Source organism: Fusarium flagelliforme, assembly GCF_020744385.1.
Source record: "Fusarium flagelliforme strain FIESC 12 MPI-CAGE-AA-0113 chromosome Unknown B0J16scaffold_7, whole genome shotgun sequence".
Classification (NCBI taxonomy): domain Eukaryota; kingdom Fungi; phylum Ascomycota; class Sordariomycetes; order Hypocreales; family Nectriaceae; genus Fusarium; species Fusarium flagelliforme.
Window position 1 is genome coordinate 1401944 of NW_025763509.1, and position 20945 is coordinate 1422888.

General features: G+C 48.2%; 8 protein-coding genes across 8 annotated transcripts; 4 read left to right on the top strand and 4 right to left on the bottom strand.

Annotated features, from left to right (window-relative positions):
• Nucleotides 1–36: 36 nt before the first annotated feature.
• B0J16DRAFT_348916 (uncharacterized protein) lies at nucleotides 37–1610 on the bottom strand. Its single transcript, XM_046128819.1, has 4 exons — nucleotides 942–1610; nucleotides 767–884; nucleotides 650–711; nucleotides 37–597 (listed from the first exon to the last, which is right to left on the bottom strand). The coding sequence occupies exons 1-4, from the start codon at nucleotides 1480–1482 to the stop codon at nucleotides 233–235; spliced, it is 1086 nt and encodes a 361-aa protein (XP_045978983.1). The 5' UTR covers nucleotides 1483–1610; the 3' UTR covers nucleotides 37–232.
• Nucleotides 1611–2386: 776 nt separating this feature from the next.
• Nucleotides 2387–4575, top strand: B0J16DRAFT_292432 (uncharacterized protein). The gene is made up of 2 exons (XM_046124327.1): nucleotides 2387–2571; nucleotides 2669–4575. The coding sequence occupies exons 1-2, from the start codon at nucleotides 2494–2496 to the stop codon at nucleotides 4385–4387; spliced, it is 1797 nt and encodes a 598-aa protein (XP_045978984.1). The 5' UTR covers nucleotides 2387–2493; the 3' UTR covers nucleotides 4388–4575.
• A 156-nt stretch (nucleotides 4576–4731) lies between these two features.
• On the top strand, nucleotides 4732–7703 carry B0J16DRAFT_310134 (uncharacterized protein). Its single transcript, XM_046124946.1, has 4 exons — nucleotides 4732–5693; nucleotides 5744–6171; nucleotides 6223–6438; nucleotides 6490–7703. The coding sequence occupies exons 1-4, from the start codon at nucleotides 4814–4816 to the stop codon at nucleotides 7618–7620; spliced, it is 2655 nt and encodes an 884-aa protein (XP_045978985.1). The 5' UTR covers nucleotides 4732–4813; the 3' UTR covers nucleotides 7621–7703.
• A 398-nt stretch (nucleotides 7704–8101) lies between these two features.
• On the top strand, nucleotides 8102–8728 carry B0J16DRAFT_388468 (flavoprotein-like protein; the record flags this gene model as incomplete). Its single annotated transcript, XM_046131747.1, has 1 exon — nucleotides 8102–8728. The coding sequence occupies one exon, from the start codon at nucleotides 8102–8104 to the stop codon at nucleotides 8726–8728; it is 627 nt and encodes a 208-aa protein (XP_045978986.1).
• Nucleotides 8729–9427: 699 nt separating this feature from the next.
• On the top strand, nucleotides 9428–11059 carry B0J16DRAFT_183556 (uncharacterized protein). The gene is made up of 6 exons (XM_046122674.1): nucleotides 9428–9657; nucleotides 9712–9957; nucleotides 10009–10211; nucleotides 10268–10356; nucleotides 10411–10581; nucleotides 10642–11059. Exons 1-6 carry the CDS (start codon nucleotides 9628–9630, stop codon nucleotides 10878–10880), a joined length of 978 nt encoding a protein of 325 aa, XP_045978987.1. The 5' UTR covers nucleotides 9428–9627; the 3' UTR covers nucleotides 10881–11059.
• Nucleotides 11060–11085: 26 nt separating this feature from the next.
• Nucleotides 11086–12076, bottom strand: B0J16DRAFT_418114 (endoxylanase precursor). Its single transcript, XM_046133738.1, has 2 exons — nucleotides 11746–12076; nucleotides 11086–11694 (listed from the first exon to the last, which is right to left on the bottom strand). Exons 1-2 carry the CDS (start codon nucleotides 12021–12023, stop codon nucleotides 11289–11291), a joined length of 684 nt encoding a protein of 227 aa, XP_045978988.1. The 5' UTR covers nucleotides 12024–12076; the 3' UTR covers nucleotides 11086–11288.
• A 4136-nt stretch (nucleotides 12077–16212) lies between these two features.
• B0J16DRAFT_404386 (uncharacterized protein) lies at nucleotides 16213–17493 on the bottom strand (the record flags this gene model as incomplete). Its single annotated transcript, XM_046132796.1, has 1 exon — nucleotides 16213–17493. The coding sequence occupies one exon, from the start codon at nucleotides 17491–17493 to the stop codon at nucleotides 16213–16215; it is 1281 nt and encodes a 426-aa protein (XP_045978989.1).
• Nucleotides 17494–18146: 653 nt separating this feature from the next.
• B0J16DRAFT_404387 (uncharacterized protein) lies at nucleotides 18147–20749 on the bottom strand (the record flags this gene model as incomplete). Its single annotated transcript, XM_046132797.1, has 6 exons — nucleotides 18147–19427; nucleotides 19476–19881; nucleotides 19930–20081; nucleotides 20138–20219; nucleotides 20271–20466; nucleotides 20518–20749. 6 exons carry the CDS (start codon nucleotides 20747–20749, stop codon nucleotides 18147–18149), a joined length of 2349 nt encoding a protein of 782 aa, XP_045978990.1.
• Nucleotides 20750–20945: the final 196 nt, after the last annotated feature.

Consider the following 20945-nt stretch of genomic DNA (forward strand, 5'->3'; position numbering starts at 1 on the left):
TCTACGATAAGCATGTGGTCGTCAAAAATCGAATAGGTAAGTTTCACTTTTATTTTGCTTGTCTCTTCAAACGAGGCGAAATAGCCTCGCCAGGTATTGTTACAAGTAGCAGCAGGTAAGCAACCCCATCTATAGTCTATGCGCCGTCCATGGTATCTTTCAAACCTTCCTTCAGCATTAAGTCATAACCCATATCAACCAACCAAAACAAAACTGTCATCAAGTATAGACCCTACTGGCGATTTTCTCTCCCGTGCTCCGTATCCCCAGACGGGTTATCGTCGTCCGTATTTGCATCCGCATACCATGTAGACGGCTGCTGTTTCTTTGTTTCTACCAATGAAATCTCACTATCTTGGTCTCGCGAAGGTAGATTCGTCCGTCCCGACCGGAAGGCACCCGAGCTGGGAACTCTGAGGGTATTTGGTGCAGACATCAACCGCGACCCGTGTCCATAGCCATAGGTAGAGCCGACTTGAGAATTGCTGGGCTCCTTGAAGAAGTATCCGTATATCGATCTTCCGAGTGCGAGGTTGGCGCCGACGATACCGAGGTAGAGTTCGAGGTTGGACCAGATTGCAGTGACAGCGTAGATATCTGAGAAAAGAGTTTAGAATTGGGCCCGTGAAGGTAAAGGGAAAGATCTTACAGCTCAGATCCGAAGTAATTACACCAAGCGATGCTGCTCGGGCAATGCCAAAACCGGTTGCACTTGGATATATTAGTTCCTGGTATAAGGGAAAGGTCAAGGTAAATATTGACTTACATAAGTCCCAAGCTCATCAAAGCCCAGACGGAAAGCTTGGTCGTCATCGGTAGCTTGACACTCCAGATGACGAAGACGGGTAGCAGAGAGCATAAGAGATCTGTGACAATGGAATAGGCTAGATATTGTGTCAGTCAACCATCAACCCTTCATCGCGAAAACGTTAAGCACGTACCAATAGTGGCGTAGATGTAATAAATCCGGACTCGCGGATCCCAGCATTCGCCTACACCAGTCCAATACGCGCTGGTAGGTTTGCATTCAGCAAGCAGGATGATGATGCAACCGAAATTCGTGATGACTAGACCCGCCATTATTCCCCAAGCGGCGAATTTTACCCGTCGTGAATCCTTGATGCGTAACAGAAGCAGCAGAATTGAGATCTTGAGAAGACATATGCTGGCGAAAAGCAACAGTTGTGCAACCCAGCCCAGCATATTATTCCTCACATAATCCTCCGGCTCGATGTACCATCTATGCCGCCCATTCCCTATAGCGACCTGAGCAACCTGTACGCTGAATCGTGCGATGCCGAGAATCGTAACGGTAACGATGGTGTAGTCGTCGGGACCTAATGATCGTAGGGCTGATCTGACCCATATACGTATGCTAGTGGTGATGATCACCAGGGCGAGACATGTACCAGACACGCCTAGTAAGGCTGGTCCCACGTTGTCATCGGGAGGTAGCGGGTTTGGTGGTTCCACAGTGGCCATCGTCGAAATACGTGTGGTGTGAGAGGAGGGAAGGAGAAAGAAAAGGAACAGGAAGAAGGGGGATCAGCAAGATAAGATCACACTTGAATCCAGCAAGCCATGTTTAAGTAAACTAAACTAAACGCCTTAGTTCGTGTGGGGGAAGAAAATGTCACTGACTTGAGACGGACTCAGTCGGATAAGGCTACCCGGTGCGAGTTGTTCTTTACTCGTTTAGCAAGGGGGCTTATTATTCCATATTATGGTGGCCGAATTATCCGTCAGTTGTGGCACTCAAGGCCTGTACAGTACCGTCGCCAAGATGAATTTTTCTTCAGCAGCTTCTGAATCAAGTAAAACCTCCACTGTTATATGCGTTCGTGTCGTATTCTAGAAGATATAGAGCAATCGATAACATAACCGAGACTATTAAAACTCTTAGCGTGCATGTTTTGAGGATTAATTTTGGATCATTCTGCAGCACGGCTCCAGCAGTCCCGTTGTCTCTGTTGGCTGTCATTGTAGTTGGACTTGTCTGATTCGTTGAGGAACGTCAAGACCCTGAATCCCTGATGCGCGAAGAAACCTTATTGTTCCTTGGCGGGTTTTAAGGTTCGGCGGTTCTTTGACGGCTCCATATTAGTGGCCTTATCCAGACCTCTTTACCCCTGGCAGTTGTCCAGGTATCATTCCATAGCGTGGGACCTAAAGATAAATAAGCGAGCAGATAGCGTGCTACATAACGCTGTATACTGTTCTCATTATTCTGTCTTGCATACTGTCACAGCCAAGTCTTTCGTACGCCGGGCCCCGGAAAAATGATGTGCTGCGCCGCAGAACCTGTTCATGCACGCATTAACAATTAAACCTCTCATCCAATTCAATGCTACCTCAAACCAACAAGGGTAGCAATGTATTTGATAATGAATAAATGGCCAAGGGCCCAGATATTTCCGTTCTTTTAACCGTGGTCGTTTCCAGTGCAATCACGCCCAGTCGATCTTTCACTCATTTCTTTACACTTTCTGAACCATGCTCGTCCAGCCCCAGTTGTGGCTAGCTTTTGCTGCAGCTGCAGTTGCAGCCCCGTCTCAAGATGCATATGACTATGTAAGTAATGGGAACGTCTCAGTCCAGTCATTATGAAACCCCCACCCGCCCTGTTCTCTTCTGGAAGTGCTTGGACTGACTTTGCTTTCTCCGGCAGATTGTTGTTGGGGGCGGTACTGCGGGAGTAGCCGTGGCTGCTCGTCTTAGCGAAGGCCTCCCATCTTCGAAGATCCTCCTCATCGAAGCTGGCCCTGCAGCGCTTGACGAGCCGAAGATCAACGTCCCCGGTCTCAAGGGTACAACTCTCGGTACGAAATACGATTGGAACTTTACCACCGTTCCTCAAGCAGGTGCCAATGACAGAGTATGGCCTGTCAACCGTGGCAAGGTCTTGGGTGGTAGCTCTGCCCTGAACCTTATGACCTACGATCGTGCCGCCGCCGCCGAATATGATAGCTGGGAAAGTTTGGGTAATCCCGGGTGGAATTGGAAGACCATGATCAAGGCTATGACCAAGTCTGAGACATTCACTGGCAAGAACACTGATACATATGGCTCCAAGGGTGTCGGTGATAGTGGACCCGTCAAGGCTGTCATCAACCGTGTCATTCCCAAGCACCAAGAGTCATGGATCCCGACACTGAACAAGCTTGGTGTTCGCAAGAACCTGGAGTCCCTTGGAGGTGATCCTATAGGAGTCATGTACCAGCCAAGCAGCATTGACCCTTCCAATTACAACCGATCCTACAGTGCCAATGCTTACGCTGAGATCTCTGGCTCCAACCTTGAGATTGCCGCCGACACCACTGTGGCCAAGATCAATCTCAACACCAAGGACAAGAAGAAGGCTGTCGCCACCGGTGTGACCCTCGCCGACGGCACCGTCATCAAGGCTGATCGCGAGGTCATCATTTCTGCCGGCTCTATCCAGAGTCCTGGACTGCTGGAAGTGTCGGGTATTGGAAGCAAGTCTGTCCTTACTGACGCTGGCATCAAGCAGGTCATCGACCTTCCCGGCGTCGGTGAAAACCTTCAAGATCATCTCCGCATCATGTCTTCGTACCAGCTCAAGCCAGAGTTCACCTCTATCGACATCTTCAAGAGCAACGCCACCTTTGCCGCCGAGCAGATGGCCCTCTGGAACGCCGGCAAGGAGTCTCTTTATGACTACACTGGTAGTGCCTACACTTTCTCTAACTGGAAGCAGGCTCTTGGTAGCGACACCAAGATGATGTCTCTTGCCAAGGAGGCTGTTGGCAAGGATGGAAGCAAGGTTGACAAGAAGAAGTTGGAGCTTCTCAAGGATCCCTCTGTTCCTCAAGTAGAGGTCATCTTTTCTGATGGTTACACTGGTGTCAAGGGCTACCCCGCTTCTACCTCTCCCCTATTCGGAAAGGGCTTCGTCTCGCTCATCGCCGTCGTCATGCATCCTCTCAGCCGTGGCAGCGTCCACGTCAACCCTTCCGACCCCTCTGGCAAGCCCATCATCAACCCCAACTACCTCAGCAACGCCCACGACATTGAGGCCGTTACTCAAGCCATCAAGTACAACCGCAAGATCGCCACCACCGAGCCTATGCGTTCCATCTGGGAGAACGAGTATGAGCCTGGTATGGACGATGTCAAGACTGATGCGCAGCTCAAGGAGTATGCTCTTCGCACTACACTTAGCATCTTCCACCCCAGTGGTACATGCGCTATGCTCCCCAAGAAGGATGGCGGTGTCGTCGACGCCAAGTTGAAGGTTTATGGCACTGAGAACCTTCGCGTTGTCGATGCTAGTATCATGCCGCTTCTGATCTCAGCCCACATCCAGACAGCTGTTTACGGTATTGCCGAGAAGGCAGCTGAGTTTATCATTGACGCTGCTAAATAATTGACCATTATCTGGAGGCGATAAACGTATTAGTTATCAGACTCAATGTTTAAATAGTAATGTATAACACGTATCAAAAAGCCTTGTTCGCAAGTAAATGCATCCTTTCCAAGTTTTACAAGTCAGGCTTCGGGCACCTTGATGCTTCAACAAAGGCATCGGTACCCGAATCAGGATTGATGTTTTCGTGTGTTTCTGTGCAGAGTGATCTACATAAAACAGATACGAATAGGGAATGGTGTACATCATTTGAGACCAATCGTGAATGGCTTGGCGGCGCGTAAAATGCGCAGCCGGTGCGGCTGAGGTGTCAGGCACCTGACAAGGCATTTTCCTTTTTGTGGCATGCCTTATCCCATTCCTTGAGTTTGTCAATCCCTGAACCTGGAATAATCATGAATTCATGTCTCGAATCTCAGCAGCATCATGGAAGCTATCGGTGCCGGTGCCAGCACTCTGGCCTTTGTCTTGCTGGCGCTCAAGTCAGCTAAGATTATCAACGAGTCACTATCCTCAATCAAAGACGCCCCGAGAACAGTAATTGAGCTCTTGGAGGATATAAAGTTCTTACAGTCGGTTCTCGAGCGTTTATCGCAGTGCACGCTTCAACATGCCTCAATCAGCACAGTCGATTCTCTGACCCAGACACTGCAAGGTTGCACAACAGAATTGTCTAGGATTGAAGGTCGCCTGGCAAAGTTCTTGCAGGACACTGTGAGTAGCCGGTCAAGGCGTGTGTATAAAGGAGTCCTGGCATATATCAAGAAAGAGGACCTAGAGAACGCGCGGCGTAGAATCAGAGACAAATCGACGCAGATAAATCTCTATCTCGGTTTACTCCAGGCACAGTCGATGTCTGAACTGTCTTCAAAAGCCGATGCTCAAGCAACAGCAGCTACGAGTATCCTTGAGGAGATACTAAGCGAAGTGTCAAGGCTTCATGCACGAATAAATCAAGACCCTGCCTCAGGCACCGAAGAACACAGCGACCATGCAGATGACGCGATTGTCAATAATCTCGAAGCACTGCAGCTATGTTCTGAGTTAGACTCTAGCATATCCCGTCTCTCTACCCTTGTTGATCATGACGGACTCAGCTTGGATGCCGAGGATGCGGAGCAGATAATCGACGATTTACGGAGGTTCGTCATAGTTGCTAGAGAAAAGTCAGCCGCAAACTCAAAGCCGGAGAATTCGAATGCTTATTCTATAGGCGCAGACAGTAACACCAAACTGGTTAGCAGGGACTTGAAGCTGATAGAAGGTCTGATTATTTCGGCACCTATTATCGCGATCAACAAATCAGGTATCTGTCAACCAAAAATGCGAAGAGGTATCTGCTGACGGTAGAGATAGGAGCCAGTTCTCGAAAGCTTCTTTCTTGTTTACCACAAGGCGCCATAATCCAGCAGAAGCGTGTAAGAGAACAAATCGATGTCGATCATGGCTACTTGACCGTTTCTACAAATAAGCGTAGGAGGGTTTGTACAGGAGCATCCAAAGGCTCCTCTGGGAATACAAGTACCTTTCGAGATGTGGTTGCAAATATTGTTTTCCGGCCATTAAACTCTCCTTGGATGTTTTCGGTTTCGCTATCACAAGGTCAGTTATTCGATCGAAGTATCCAGAGTATCCCACGGATATCTGTTTGTCGAATCATTCCCAACGATTCACCTGTCTTTGATCTTGTAAAACGTGGCTTGTTGGACGACTTCCGGAACTTATTACAGGAAGGCAAGGCGAGTCTTCGTGATCATGACGAACAAGGCATGCCGTTGTTACATGTATGCTTGTTCTGTATCCCCAGTTCCACTCTAAAGCTAATTCTGTGCCAGTATGCAGCGACGGCCAGTGTTGAAATGTGCAAGTTTCTAATACAATCTGGGGCAGACGTAGATGAGATGGGAGAGAATACTGGGACTGCACTTTCACGTATAGCCGGGCTCGATCGACATGACACAACATTATTGCTCCTCGAGAATATGGCAGACCCAACGCTCTCATACCCTGGATGGGACAATCCATTGTATACGGCATGTAATCTTGACATTGTAAGAGCTTTGACAGAAGGGTGTCTTGATGGGTTAGCTGACTAGTCATAGCCATCCGCAGAGCTCTTCCTCAGGCACGGCAGGCATTTCACTTTGCATGACCTGGAAAGCTATGACCTGAATGGAAGGACGAGACTTCATCAGATTTGCATGGCAGAGACAAAATCAACAAGCAAGAAAAAGGCTCTTGAGATGCTTACGGTTGCTGGAGCGAATTTGAGCGCTCGAATCATCAAGTCATGGTCACCGGATGATCATCAGACGCTAGGGTTTACGTGTCTCCATAGCCTGGTGTACAAGGCTCATCGGAGCAGGGATATAGATGAGTTAGAAGCACTCGTGTTCCTGATACGACACGGTGCAGATGTATTCTCCGTCGATCACCATCAGCACAGTGTATCAATGCGTGCATATTTGCCCAACGACAACGACAATCAGTATTCGTCAAAGGGCTCTTACAGAGGAGATCTTTGGGATGCAGCGCTGAGCATATGCGGTTACGATGTTAGTGAGCATAGAGCTATATACCCCAGGGTATCAAGGTATAACAAAAGTTATCGCAGAAAGGACTTTGAGAGACTTTGGCAGGGCCATGAATCATCATGTCCCTATTGGGATGATGAGAGATATCCCAAGGTTGGCGGCGATGAGAATTTCTGGAAACAGCCAATCAGACGCTGTGATCACATTTCCTGCTCAGATTGCGAAGATCCCCAAGCAGAAACATTCGATCTCGAGAAAGAAAATGGTCTAGAAGCTAATGTACCAGGCTACGCCCTGGATATGTACCGACGTTGGACCCTAGAAGCTTCCGAACCCGAGATTGACGCTTTCGACCGTTTAAGATCGCGAGAATCACCTATTTCCGTTGACTACGAGTTATACGATCTGATTTCCCAACCCGAAAGAGACTATAACGAGATTCCCGAGGCTTATTACATCTGGGAGCGTGAGCAGGAGGAGCTGGAACAGCAGGAACAGACGCCAGAAGCCAGTGAGGATGGGGAAGAGGCTTTTAAAAGATTAGTTGTTGAGCCAATGATGAATGATTTGGGGGAACAAATGGAGAGAGATATGGCGGAGGGACCAGGGGAGAATGAAGAGCATTGTATGTTTGTCGATCAATGGCTTGACTACTACATCAGGGCGGCAGAAGAGGAAGAGGAAGAGGACATGGAATAATTGCCACTTGCGACGAAACTCCTCACCATAACTTGATGAACCACAATCAATAAGCTTAAACTATTGCTATTAATGCGAATGCCTTCTCATAATACCAAACATGAGGATACCGCGTTGTGTCTAACTTGGCGCGCGCGCCTTCTGACCAATCAGTCATCATAACGCTGCTTACTAGCCCACCACTTCAAAGATGACAAGCCAGAATATGCCGAGCCGCGCGTGAGAACACCATCGCGCAAATGTTACTAAGCCAAGATTTGAACTTTTGGTGCATCTCGGCCTTGGAGAGACACAGGCGCGCGGTTGCAAGGATACGATTTATAATATGATGAGAAATACAGATGTCCTCTGGGCATGAAGGAGGAGCTTGTTGCAAGGGCTGATCATCTATAAGAGCATACAATTCCGATACTATCTGGATTACAATTCCAAATCATCGCCAACATCAATTTGTAACCTTATGCTAAGGATATTCAGCAATATGGCTACAACAAAGAACATCGCGCTCATCACAGCGAGCACAAGAACCCCCAGAGTAGGCCCGAAAATTGCCAACCTGGTTCATGAGATTATTGTTGGCGATGCAGAGGCATCACAAAACACCAAAATCACGCCTGTCGACGTCGCAGACTTCAACCTTCCCGTCTTCGACGAGTTAATCATGCCAGCCTTGGTCCCCAGCAAAGGCAAATTCACCAAACCTCACGCCATCGCCTGGAGCGCTGAAATTGCCAAATACGACGGGTACATCTGGGTCATCCCCGAATACAACCACGGTCTTGCCAGTGCTACCAAGAACGCTGTTGACTACCTGTACAACGAATGGATCGGCAAGGGCGTTGTGGTTATCAGCTATGGTATCGTCGGAGGAAAGTCGGCCAACGAGCAGCTCAATCATGTACTTAAAGGCATGAAGCTTCAAGTGGCTGAGACGAGCCCTGCCCTTACTTTCCATGGCAACGCTGGCCCGGATTTGTGGCTGGCGGGCGCAGGAGATCTTGGCGAGGATACGAAGAAGGACATCATTGCTGAGACGCCGACGATTCTCAAGGCTTTTGGTGAATTGAAGGAATTGATGGAGAAGCCTGTACCCAATGGTGATAGTTAGGAGTGCGGACCAGGATGGCAAGATCCCGAAGTTAATCAACACATATAGTCTATCTTGAATAGTATCAGCACGGTTGAAAAGAATTCTAATCACCGACGGGTCTGTGATATCGACTGCACTCGAAACACTCGACGTGACGAGTCTTAACCTCAAATCAGTCGTTTCTATCCAATTGCCATATGGAATTGTGAATGCGAGGTCAGAAACGCGGGTATGTGACGCGAACTGTGAAAAAACGCGGTACTATATCTGGAATAAAGTCTGGGGTCCTGGACAAGCCGCTCAAGGAATTGGACTGCATCATAGCAGAACAGCCGAGACCTAAGCTCAGGGTGATGAATTCAGATGAACCAAGGGTCAATAATGTAACCTGGCATTAAGTGGCTCAATTGTTTTGTCTCTTATTCGAATAGTCTAGATGCCTGTCATCCTTGTGGCAGGCAAGAAAGCTTCTAGCCCCCCTGGCTGCATATGCAATCATGCAAATAGCAGCCCAGTCTCCAGCCCTATAAGCTGTAAGCACTGAAAGCATAGTCTTGGCAATTCTCTCATGGTGTGATGTGTTTATGACTTCAGCTAACCAAGCAAACTTCGGGAAAGGCGGCAACGTTTAGCGTGGTGGGTTGGTATGTAGCTCCGTGGTCTAGCCTCATGGGGTGATTGACTACCCCGATCAAGCTATGTCACTACATCTGAGGAATGTAAGCATAAAGTTTCTCTGTCACAAAGGCATGTGTGACAAGTAGATTATCCTGTCTTGCCTCTTCTGCGCGTCGATCCCTTCGCATTTTGTTCTTTTCACTCACGGACCACCATGTAAAGTACAAGACCCTGATCATTACTCGTGCTCACTGTCCAACCGTTCTATTGCCGACCAACACACTCCAGTCACGGGTACGATGATGGATCCGCATGGAAGGGCAGTCATCGTAGGTCAATATACGTTGTTGCCAAGTGCACAATACTGACACCATTCATTGCAGACTGTACAATGGAGTCTTCTTTTCATTGCTTTCGGGGTCATCCTGGCTCGACTTTACCTACGACTCATCTTACAGCGACGACGACTTCTCGCAAGCGATTTGTTCATGTGCGCAGGATGGTGTACTGCTGCCACGACGGCAGCCTTGGACATCGTCTTCTGGAGAATGGGCACGATGCGGAAAGGAGTCACATTGGGCTTAGTCGGATGGAATGGAACAGCAGAGGATGCCTCATATTTCTACAAGGTCCGAAGGCGCCGATTTTCTTTCGGATGATGTGCTAACATTTGCTGGAAGTTATATCATTTTGCTGATTATCCATTTCACACGACCTTCTACTTATCAAAAGCAGCACTATTGTCCGTTTACTTGCAAGTATTTCCTAGTTTTATGGTAAAGCGACGAAGATTCCTATGGGCAGTGATTGCATATGTGGCCGCGTCTTACACCACTACGATATTGCTTCTGACCTGCATCTGTTTGCCGACGTGGAGACATTGGTCAGTCCACAATCCAACATACTGTGCATCTGGGCTCCACTAACCTTGGGCTTAAGGTCTTTGACGGAGGAAGGTTGCTCTATTGCAAGTATCAGACTGACGTTCCAAATCGCGTGGGCATTAAACATCGTTGGTGACATTTTGAGTGAGTGTGTATCATGTTCCTACACTGCGGCTTAAATACTGACTACGTCCTTAGTCTTCGTACTACCATGGCTAGTTGTTCCAGAACTTACACTAAGACCAAGACTGAGGTATAGTCTATATGCTACCTTTGGCCTTGGTGTCATCAATATCTCATTCTCGGTGGTACGCTTCGCTCTGGTGGAAACATATGGCGCGGATCTAGTGATCACGGTCGCTCTAGTGGGTAAGTCATTCGTGGACAAATTCTTTCTTACAAAGACCAGTAGCTAACCCTTTTCAACAGAACTCTGGAGTTTCATGGATTGCTGTATCGGTCTAATAATCGCTTGCCTACCATCACTGCGGCCCTACTTCAATTGGAAGGAGAAGATCCAGTACTATGGAAATGGCAGCGAGCAAAAGACCGCATCGAGCTACAACTCCCGTCAACCGATGGTTTCATCAGATCCGGATAGGATGGAGCAGCCTAGCAACACATATCTAAGCCCTGGGCCGCAACGTACGTGGTCGACTAAAGAATGATTAGAGGACATGGCATAAGAGACGAGACATAAACGGCTAGTCTATTCCATTTAATGTTATATACCGAGTACACGAGGTTACTCGGGGTCTGCTAGTGACACATCTGGTGATAAGATGCCCACAATGCAGCGTACTTAATAAAACAACACTTTTGACAGTTTGTTCAATGACACGGAAATATCACCAAGTAGAGACAAGAATATTGGTTCATGCGTAAAAGCCAGCATAGCTGACAGTGATAGTATGTTCATTTTGTAAAGGTATATACAGTGAAGTAGAGACAGGTCCTGCGTGAAGTCCAGCTACAAGTCCAGCCCAATAACCATAAAACTCTGGTCAAAGTATTTTCCAAAAGTCGGATATTTCCAGTTCTAGGCCTGATTCCATCGCGTCTCCAAGCTCAAGAGCTTACTGGGAGACGGTCATGGTGGCGGAACCAGAGCTCTGGTAACCCTCAACAGCAAGGATCTGGTAGTCGTGGCTGCCGAGACGGAGGCCAGCCTTGGCCCAGGCGTTGAAGTGAGCACCGGTGTTGACGGATCCGCTGGATCGCTTGTTGCGGCGGACGGACCAGTACTGCTGGAAGGTCTTGCAGTTACCCTCGATGGAAGGAGCACAGTTGCGAGTGCTGACAGCAATGTCGTAGATGGATCCGTCGATGTTGATCTCACCCTTCTTCTGGGCACCGGAAGAGGGGTTGTAGGTGCCGAAGTTCTCAACGATGTAGTACTCGACGAGAGGGTTGCGGGTCCAGCCGTAGACAGCGAGGTAGCTGTTACCGTTGGGGCGGTAGTCGCCAGAGTACTTGATGGTGCTGAGTACTGTTAGTATAGAGTCTTCAATAGACAAGCAGGTCGCGACTTACCGAGCGGCACCGGGGTTCCAGCCCTTTCCACCGACGTGGTTACCACGGTTGCCGTTCCAGTTCATGGAGAACTGGCCACCGCGGCCGTTGGTGTAGGTGACAGCGTTGGGGGTGTCGGACCAGAAGGAGAAGTAGTAGCCATCGCTGACACCAGTGGTAGGGTCAGTTCGCTTCTGGAGACCGGTAGGAGGCTCAACCTCAACCTTGGTAGGGTTGGGGGCGGCAATGGCGCCAGTGACGGCCGAGACGGCGGCGAGAAGGTAGGTGAAGGAAACCATTTTGACTGTGATGGACTGTGAAGACTTGAGCTTTGAGTTGATGGAGAGAATAGAAGCTAGGAGGAAGAGGATCGTCGGGTCAATTTATATCTTATGGGACGTCACTTCAGCCTTGGTTAAGCTCACGATAGTCTGGTGGAGACAGTGATACGACCAGCATGGATGAGAACAAACTTGCTCATGATCGATGCCACGATTAGACTCCCTGGTCTAGAACTCTCTGCACTGTCATGATAATTTTGCCGGCGAGATTACATGAGGATCGTCGATATGCGTGCTGGAACAAAGCGTTGATTGCCATAGTGGGTCGATACCATGCTGGGATTACTGTAAACCGAGGCGGTACTCATCTCCGGGTTCATGAAACGTGCTAACCAAAACGCCTCGCTTTATCCGGTCTAGGTGCAATTTCGGAGGATCATGGCTCCGGGTCGTCCCATTTAGGCCAAGAATGAGTCTTGAAAGGGAAGACGGCATTGGTAGCATCGGACCACATGGCGACTCTTAACAGTGAAGCCCACCTTATTCCAGGGAGGAGGTAGCATTGACTGCCGGCGCACCCCACAGTGAATACCGCGCCAGGTTAGGACTCTAATTACGCAGGGGAAACTGGGGATTTGTTTATTCAGGCTAATTCGGTAATAAACTCACCAAGGTGGTGTTTCAGAACCATCTGTTAAGGAGCATGCGTCCTGCATATGCATATCGTTCGTATTCAGATTCTAATCAGTCCAGACTCTCACCTCGCCGTGTGAGTTACGACCTGTTTCCCAGAAAGATCTTTAGGCATATATTGATGGCAGTTTCAGTCATTGGTGCATTTATTCCCTTAGCGTATCCGTACGAGAGCATTGATCACTCTAATCAGGCTATGCTTACGCTACTGTACCCCGAACAATCTGCCAGTGCGGGACGATGCTACGGTACTTTACTAAAGGCGGTCACTTGCTCTGGCCGCTGTTCAGACGAATTGATTCGCTGGCCGATCCGGCTAAATCGTTCGTTTTCCCGCCAAGTGTAATGCAACTCCCGGTCTTGAACTTCATGCATCGCGGGGAAGGCAACAACCTCTTACATAACATCATGATAACTCAAAAAAGCAATAGACGACGCTTGGAATTGTCTTGCGTCGGCATTTATCCTTGGCTTGGTCATTGATTTCAGGCACAATTATCAACAACGCAAACCTCCCGAGACATTTGCCACAGTCTGGATCGCCATTCGGCATCAACAGCACCGTCTTGCCAAGAATGGCGAGACCTTGATATTGGTGCCTACCATTTCCATTTGCCACATACGACCAAAGCTCGTAGAAAATACGGGATCCCGTCCGCTCTCCCATAGTCAAGCTGCGAAGCGCTGGATTAGTAGTTGGGTCGGTGACGACCAGCGAATCCCTGGTGTTGTATGTTCTTTTTACTCTTTTTGCTTCGTCTTGGTGGTCCTGCAATGCCCCATCGTCTCCATCATCTGGTGCAGGGGCAATTCGTTGGGCATCTGAGGACCTCAGTTGTGGTTTCTTTTGCGACGACAAGTCATGGCGGTTGAATTGTCTCGGCGGTGATAATTCAAACCGTTGTGAATGATATCATGAATTAAACACGTCAATCCACAGTTTTCTTTACCTTCTCAATCGATGCTGGGTTGCCGACACCCGACTTGTTCTTCTATTGGGACTTGGCGATGGCAATCCACAGAGCAATAGTTGAGAATCCCTAGTAATAGTAGTACTCGGTATCCTCGCCGGAACGGGCAGATGGGAAGTGACACGATGGAACTTGGCCAGGAGCTCAAAGACATGTGTTTCCGTCCTATCTATGATTTGGCATTGGTATCTCGACGTTGGACCCCTGATACCATCGGGCCGATGGAAGCAGATTGGAAATTGCTGAGAACAAAGTGGATTGGGATTAAAGGGATCTCGATGACAATGCATTTTCCGGCTACCTACTTCTAAAGGGTACTCTGTGAATTAATGCTCGAGCATTGTATTCGAGTTCTGCCGCTGACAGCAGATGGTTGATGAAAATATTTCATTGAGCATCGAACTTTTAAATGATACTGACTGACATTGGATGCAACAATAAATCAAGATTGGGTTGCTAAGATTCCAGGGAAGTGCTGCCCCGCTCCCTTCTGGGAATTGGGGGCCAGTACCTGGAAGATCCGTGCTGGTTACTGTTTCCAGCGTAGTGCCTTCATCGTGGCGGGCAGAAAAGGTGGGGTCGGGCCGTGGTAAAAGCTAGCACCCTAACATCTCTTCGCATTCAAGCGCAGGGCTTCTGTTAGCAACGTGACAAGACCGATGGGGCACGCGTCCTTGATACAAACTTTAATTGGCTGATGTCCAACCACTTCCTACCCTATTGACAGCCTTTGTGATCTATCAACAACACAACATACCACTTTGCGATCGCATAGCTGGATATAAGGTACAACTCATAGTTTGGATGAACTTTTTTATTTAAGTCGCGAACGCTACTTCGAGATGCTTTGAAGATACAGCCTCAATGCGGCAGATGAGCGCGTAATGTTCAGATGAAGCTTAATTTATTCAATCCAGTGCTACTCAATCTCGCATTTACCAGACCTGAGCCATGAAAAGATTCAGCCAGTGGAAAAGTGTAACGAGAAAGTTCTTGCTAAAGCATAATACAGTTAATCTTTTGGTAGAACCAAGGTTATCGGGACGGAAGACAGGTCACATCTTGACCGTGGTTGAAACGGGAAGCACTGCGAAAGACAAAGTACCGAGACGAATGTTCAATGATGGATGATTAGAATGATGCCATCTTAATCCTTGACTGGCCACAAAGAGCCACACCAGGATGATGGCGAAATGGTCTTGTCCTGTATTTCAAGCATTCGCATGAAGGAAAGTTTCAGAACTGGTGAGTTTGAATCTGTCGAGCATAACTGGTTCTTGCGTGAATTTGATAGAGCAAGAAAACTATGATGGCCAACAACATGAAGCCTAATCAGTAAAAGTGTAATATATAATGTGATCATGCTCTTGACTGATTTTCCTTATCCACCTCTTCCCATCACCTCTGCCTGCAAGTCGCTTGACACAATGATGCACCCCAACAACTCCTCTCGAGGCGCATCCGACAACCGATCTCGTAAGTTTCCCGACATGAGCAAATCTAAGAAGCAGAAGATGGAGATGTCTTGGAGACGCCCGACCGACGACGACACCGGCAAGCTGGCGCAGATCAGGGAACCACCACAAACCCCTGCCCCGGGTATCGCTCAAAAGCTCGAAGTTGGAGAACGCAAGATATGGGATTGGCGTAGACCCGGCCCTGACCCGATGCCGCTTCAAGAGCACACACTAAAGAATTTGCAAAAGGAACTTGAAAAGCGGGACGTCATCGCAGATCGCATGATGTGGGAAAAACTCCGAAGGCTGCCGTTGAGTCGTGTGCAGATGTGGATTTATGATATGGGGAGAATTTACCGTAATGGAGACCTACTTTGCACTGAGAAGGAGGTTGAAGAGGGCCATGCGGTCAAGATTATCCTCAAACGAGGTGAAACATAACACACCATCGGGGAAAATCGACTCCTCATATGCGACTGAAGAAGTGAAGATGTCTCTCATTCGAGTCACCTTTCGAGATACAGAACATTCCTTCAACAAGCGAAGACGATCACACCCAGCCGTGGGACAGCAAATTTACATCTGAAGCCTCACCAAGACTCGCGGACATCGCCAAGGCAAAAACCATCAGCAACACCAATGTAATGGACAACTACCTCCTTGTCGTTCGAGGTGACCTGTCATGCAACAATTGCAGGAAACTGGGGAAATCTGGATTGAGTACTGAGATCCCTGCCGCAAGAGGAACTCGTCTTCGAGAAGTACAGGTACCACCGTCACGGAGAGCAATTTTCAAGGCTTGAGTCGAGTTCAAAATACTGTTCAACAGTTCGATAACCATCTACCGTCTTGTACAATCAGGTAAAAGTGTCTATCTGCAAAATAATCGAAAGTTAGACACAATCGAATAGTATTGTGAGGAGACACAGGACAGAACCAGGGTCGCAACCTATTCAATAATAAATGTGTGTATGACTCAAACTATTCTGTCTTCAAAATTTGCCGTCACGGATATAGCCCTAATTCGATGACTGAGAGATAGCAGTGATCAGGTTTGAATCAATCGTCTTACGCCAAAGGGTCATCTTAGGATTCAGGCATAGGAAGACCAACGTTATTGCCAGGGCCGGTATCATTGTCTTCATCACTCTCGAGAGCCATCTGCAATGGCAGAACCAACCTCAGCGGCACTGATGCGATAATGATCAAAACATGCAAGCAATATGTTCTCGCTATCAAGCATGAATAGAATGACGGCAAGTAAACCCTTTTGCCTGCTATCAAGCCTGGCAGCGAGACTTTGACTTGAGCCCCGAACGTGTTGACGGCTTTCGACCCAGCAACTTTTGTATCTCCTGGCGAAGCCTTTTCCCATACTAAACTAAACTCGAGATTTCTCATGAGCGGCTCGGAGACACTGTGACAATTCTCTGCCTTGGTGATATGTGGAAGATTCTGTATAGGCTTTGTTTGCGACCATGTTTGCGACTCGAGTGTTGCAGAGACGATGCACGTGGAGGGCATGGCGGGTTGGCTCTTGGAGGATTCTAGATGGAGGGATGTGATGATATCAGTTGCCTGGTAACTTCTACCACTATCCTTGAGAACCAAAACGTTAGGTTCATCTGCGGATAATGTGATTTGCCCTGTACTGCCGGAGAAACCCCCCGATTTCAGCTGCTGTGTTGCTCTGGACTTCAGGGTCGAGGTTGTGCTTGAAATGTCCAGAACTGGTTGCTTGGAGAAACTGGGCATGAATCGAATCGTTTGACTAGCCTCCTTTTGAGTCCAATTTCGGTCCGCGAGGGTCACGATAAGGGTGTAGTCAATACGAATGCCATGTGGAACCATGGCGTCCCTATCTATGCCAGCGAGGCTCGGTGGAAGTTGCCGATGAAGCTCGCGGACGCCTGTCGATTCTACATCGTGCGGGCAAGCTTCGAGATCGTGAGGATCGCCTAGCTCAAAGGAGAATGGTATACTGTATGTCTGACCAGCCTGGAGGTAAGAATTGACCCAATATCCATTCTCTACCCGAGGCACAAGGCGATCCTCGACGGGCATCGTAAGGTCCAGATGACGATGAAAGGTTTCGGAATGCCTTTGAGGGAGCTGAACACTCGACTCGCACAGAAGCTTCATTGCTATGCGAGTATAATGAAACGGCAACCTTGGTTTAATCTCCACTACTCCCTTGACTGTCGATCCCGTTCGATAAATCTTGGAAGGAGTGTAGTCATCGATAGAAATAGTGATGCCATCTTCGAGGCGCTTGCGGTACTTTCTATCACTGAAACTAGTATATGCCGCCGGACCCAGGCGTTTCTGGAAAGACGTGTTGCCTCTTTCAGTGTTTGGAGGCTCCATTTTGGGGACGTGAAAGAAACAAAAAAAGTGGAAGGATGCATGGCAGCTTGCGAGAGGGTAGTCAATTACTCTAAATATAAGATGTCCAGCTTCAACCGCGCCGTAATTGTTTACGGGGAGTGACTCACACATTTTCTCGTGTTCTGCTTATCACCACTTGGCGTTGTCATCATCACGAAAATCTGTATTAGATGCCACACAAATGCACCCCAACAACGTGGGCTCATGCGAAAGGACGTGATATCAATATGTCTATATATAAAGAAGAGCTTGAGAGTTTTGGTGCTAGTCATGGCTGCCTAGAATGAATCGTGTGCTGACTAGTGACTCAGTACAATAAGAGAGCGACGCGGGCAGGTGGGTAACAGAATAAATGTCCTCTAAGGCTCAGGGTGCTAAAATAAAGTAGCCTAACTGATTATCTAAACTTGCATAAGGTAATCACATTATTTCGTCTCTTATGCTCTCGGCGGCCAATTCTTCTGACACCCTGACGGCGAAGCAAGAACAAGCATGGGAAGATGGACTTTACTAGCTAGATCTAGCCACATAATAAGATCAAGGTTTTAGAAAATGGACTTAACAGGTTTGATGATCAATTGAGATTACTTATATAAACTTAAGCAGGGAAAGATTATAGTGTACCACTAAACTCAAGCTGAGATGGCTGGATGCTGAGACGTAAGATGCTTATCCGCCAAGAAAGGACAACTATGCGGACGTTCTTTAGTCTCGGGATTTGTAATCGCAATAGAGCGCTGACAAGCCATCCGCATGGTGGAAGGTCTAGGCAAAAGCGGAACAGGTAGTGCTGGAACGTCGTTCTCAAGTCTTTCTTTCATGACGTCCGTAATGTCGCTGAGATTGTCGAGCCCTTGGTATTTCTCAGGAATAACGTTAGGGTCGTTACCAGCCAATGAACCGAGCCAGGTTCTCAGTATCTTGGCGCCATCCTTGTTTATCTCTTGTACTGTTCCTTTTTCTGTCATCTCCAACCATGGGTCGGTGACCGTCATGGCTAGACAGTAGGGGATATTGCTGCCAAAGAAGTTCATCGGCATGGGCCTGAACATGCGACGACGAGACTCTGCGAGCTTGAGGTACTGCAAGAGCCACTGTGAGTTCTGGAGGTTATTGGCGACAGCGTTTGTGTAGTTGGAGATACGGATCTGATGCTCGATGAGAGGCCTCTTCAGGTTCAACAAGAACTCAGCTTCAGGCCACTCATCCTCGAGCTTCTTCAGATCGCCTTTGCCTTCCATTCTCTGCTCAATGGCTCGAATGAAGTTCTGCTCTAGGTCATACGTGTAAACTTCCTCGCCAGTGACAGGATCAATAGTGGGCTTATCCACAAGCTTGGCTTCGACAGGGATGTACTGCATGAGCTTGAGTCGTCTCCAAGAGTAGATAGGGTTCCAGAAGTCAACCATGATGAGGGCATTGAATGTCTCCTCGGAAAAGAGCTGGCATCGTGCTGCCTGCTTGTCGTCTCCTAGGAACATCTTCTGTGCCATCCAGACGCCCATGGCATCGTCAACAGAGCTTTGGAGAATGACCCATGGGTTATCGCCCTCACCCCACTGCTGAACAGCAAAGTTGACTTGAGCTCCTCCAATGATATCTTCATGACCATCTTCTAGAGTACCCATCATGATGCCGCCAGCCAAAGTGTTGGCTGGGACGATGAGCTGGGCATCCTCTGGTTTGGATACCTCTTGCAGAGTGCAGAGCTTGAGCTCTCGAGAAGCCCAGAGGTAAGAAGGGCCATCATAGCTGAACTGTGGGATAGTATAGCTCGTGAACCAGTCCTCCTGAGACAAGTATTGGCTTTTATCTCCCTTAAAATTGCTCTCGTTATAGGCAGTCAAGGCCGCTGGGACCTCGTCCAGAACGTGAGCCTTCAGCCAATCCTCGTTATTCAGATTCCTGCTGGGCTGTGATGTCTGTTAGTGATCATTCTCTCCGAATGTAGCTTGACTTACCAGGAGATCGCTGTATCCTCTGAGCATCTCATAATTAAAGAAGTGATCAGATGGAATGATGTTGTCATTGCCTGGCGCTGAACCAACTCTGGCATGACTCGGCGAGGCGGCGATATTGATATTTGTAGACAGAAAGAAGTGAGCCGCCCAGCGCTGGATGTTTCGTGGGCACTCTTCGGTCTTACCATCTTTGGTCATGAAGTCTTTGTGGCGCCGACTAGTGAACCAAACTCTGAGAGAGTCGAGAACAATTCTCTCCATAGTTTCTCCGGACTGCACACTTGCTCCGTAAAGTGGAGGGAAGCCAGGATGGGTAAGCCATGGAGCTTCCATGAGTTCCTTGACAAGCTCGGGCTTCAGCATCTCTGTCATGCCTCGGCCCCCAACTAGCCAATGCATCCAAGGCCTGACATCCCGTTAGCAAATGTCTGGTCAACTTGCGAATTGTACGTACTTGTGGATTTCCTTCATGACGATTCCTCCGTTGACGTGACCGTTGAGAGGGCCTAGGTAGGCCTTCCCTGGGGCATCAAATGCGTCCATAGAAGAACAGAGATAGATCCAGCCGTGCTGGCCTTTTTCCTCCTCCTTCATGATGAGATCACGCTGGAATAGTCAGTGGGTGTGTACGTCATAAATAGGGGTGGACTCGATTGACTCACAGCGTAGTATCTGAATTGTCCATCGTCTTTCGACCAACTCATGATGTGCAAGATATCCTTTTCAGAATGGATATCCGCCGACCTGCAAGTATTATCAGTATGAAGCTCATATGCTTGTTTCTCAGTAACTTACGCTGCAATCATAACAAACCAAGGTGCCCATGATACCGAGGCAATTGGAGTTTTGGTGTCTTTCTTGTGATTCGCATCTGCTGGAAAGATGATGGAAATAAATCGGAGCTCTGATCGGAACCAATCCTTCTGCTTGTACTTCGGGACAGTTTGACCATCTGCGACAGCGTACGTCTGCAGAATAATGTTCGGGTCCTCTGTATCTCGTCAATGCCGTTCATCAGACTGTCAATACCCCGAAGACTTACCCCAAAACTCTGTCATGAGCTCATTGTAAGTGTTATGCTGTCTGAACTTCTTATCAGACTTCAACTTCTTGCCCCAAAAGTCGACAAAGTCATTTTCAAGTTGTTCTTGAGTGGCAGGTGTGTCTTTGTCAGGGTAAGGCTTCTCAGTTGAAGTATCAATACCTCGGATGAACTGCCGATACCAGAGGGTCTGGTTGAGGTCGATGTAGTTACCACGGTTAGGATCAGCCATGGTTAATGATGTTTACTGGAGGGTGGTTAGAAGACAATAGAGCCAAGTTCAACAGAAATGTAGAGTCATTTATCCTCAGCGATCGGAAAGACAAGAATGTCGGGTACAAGGCGATTGCAATGTCGGGATGTCAGCGACGCTTGGAAGACGATTGAGCAAGCTGAGTGTCACCCAATGAAGCTATCCTAGCTTCATG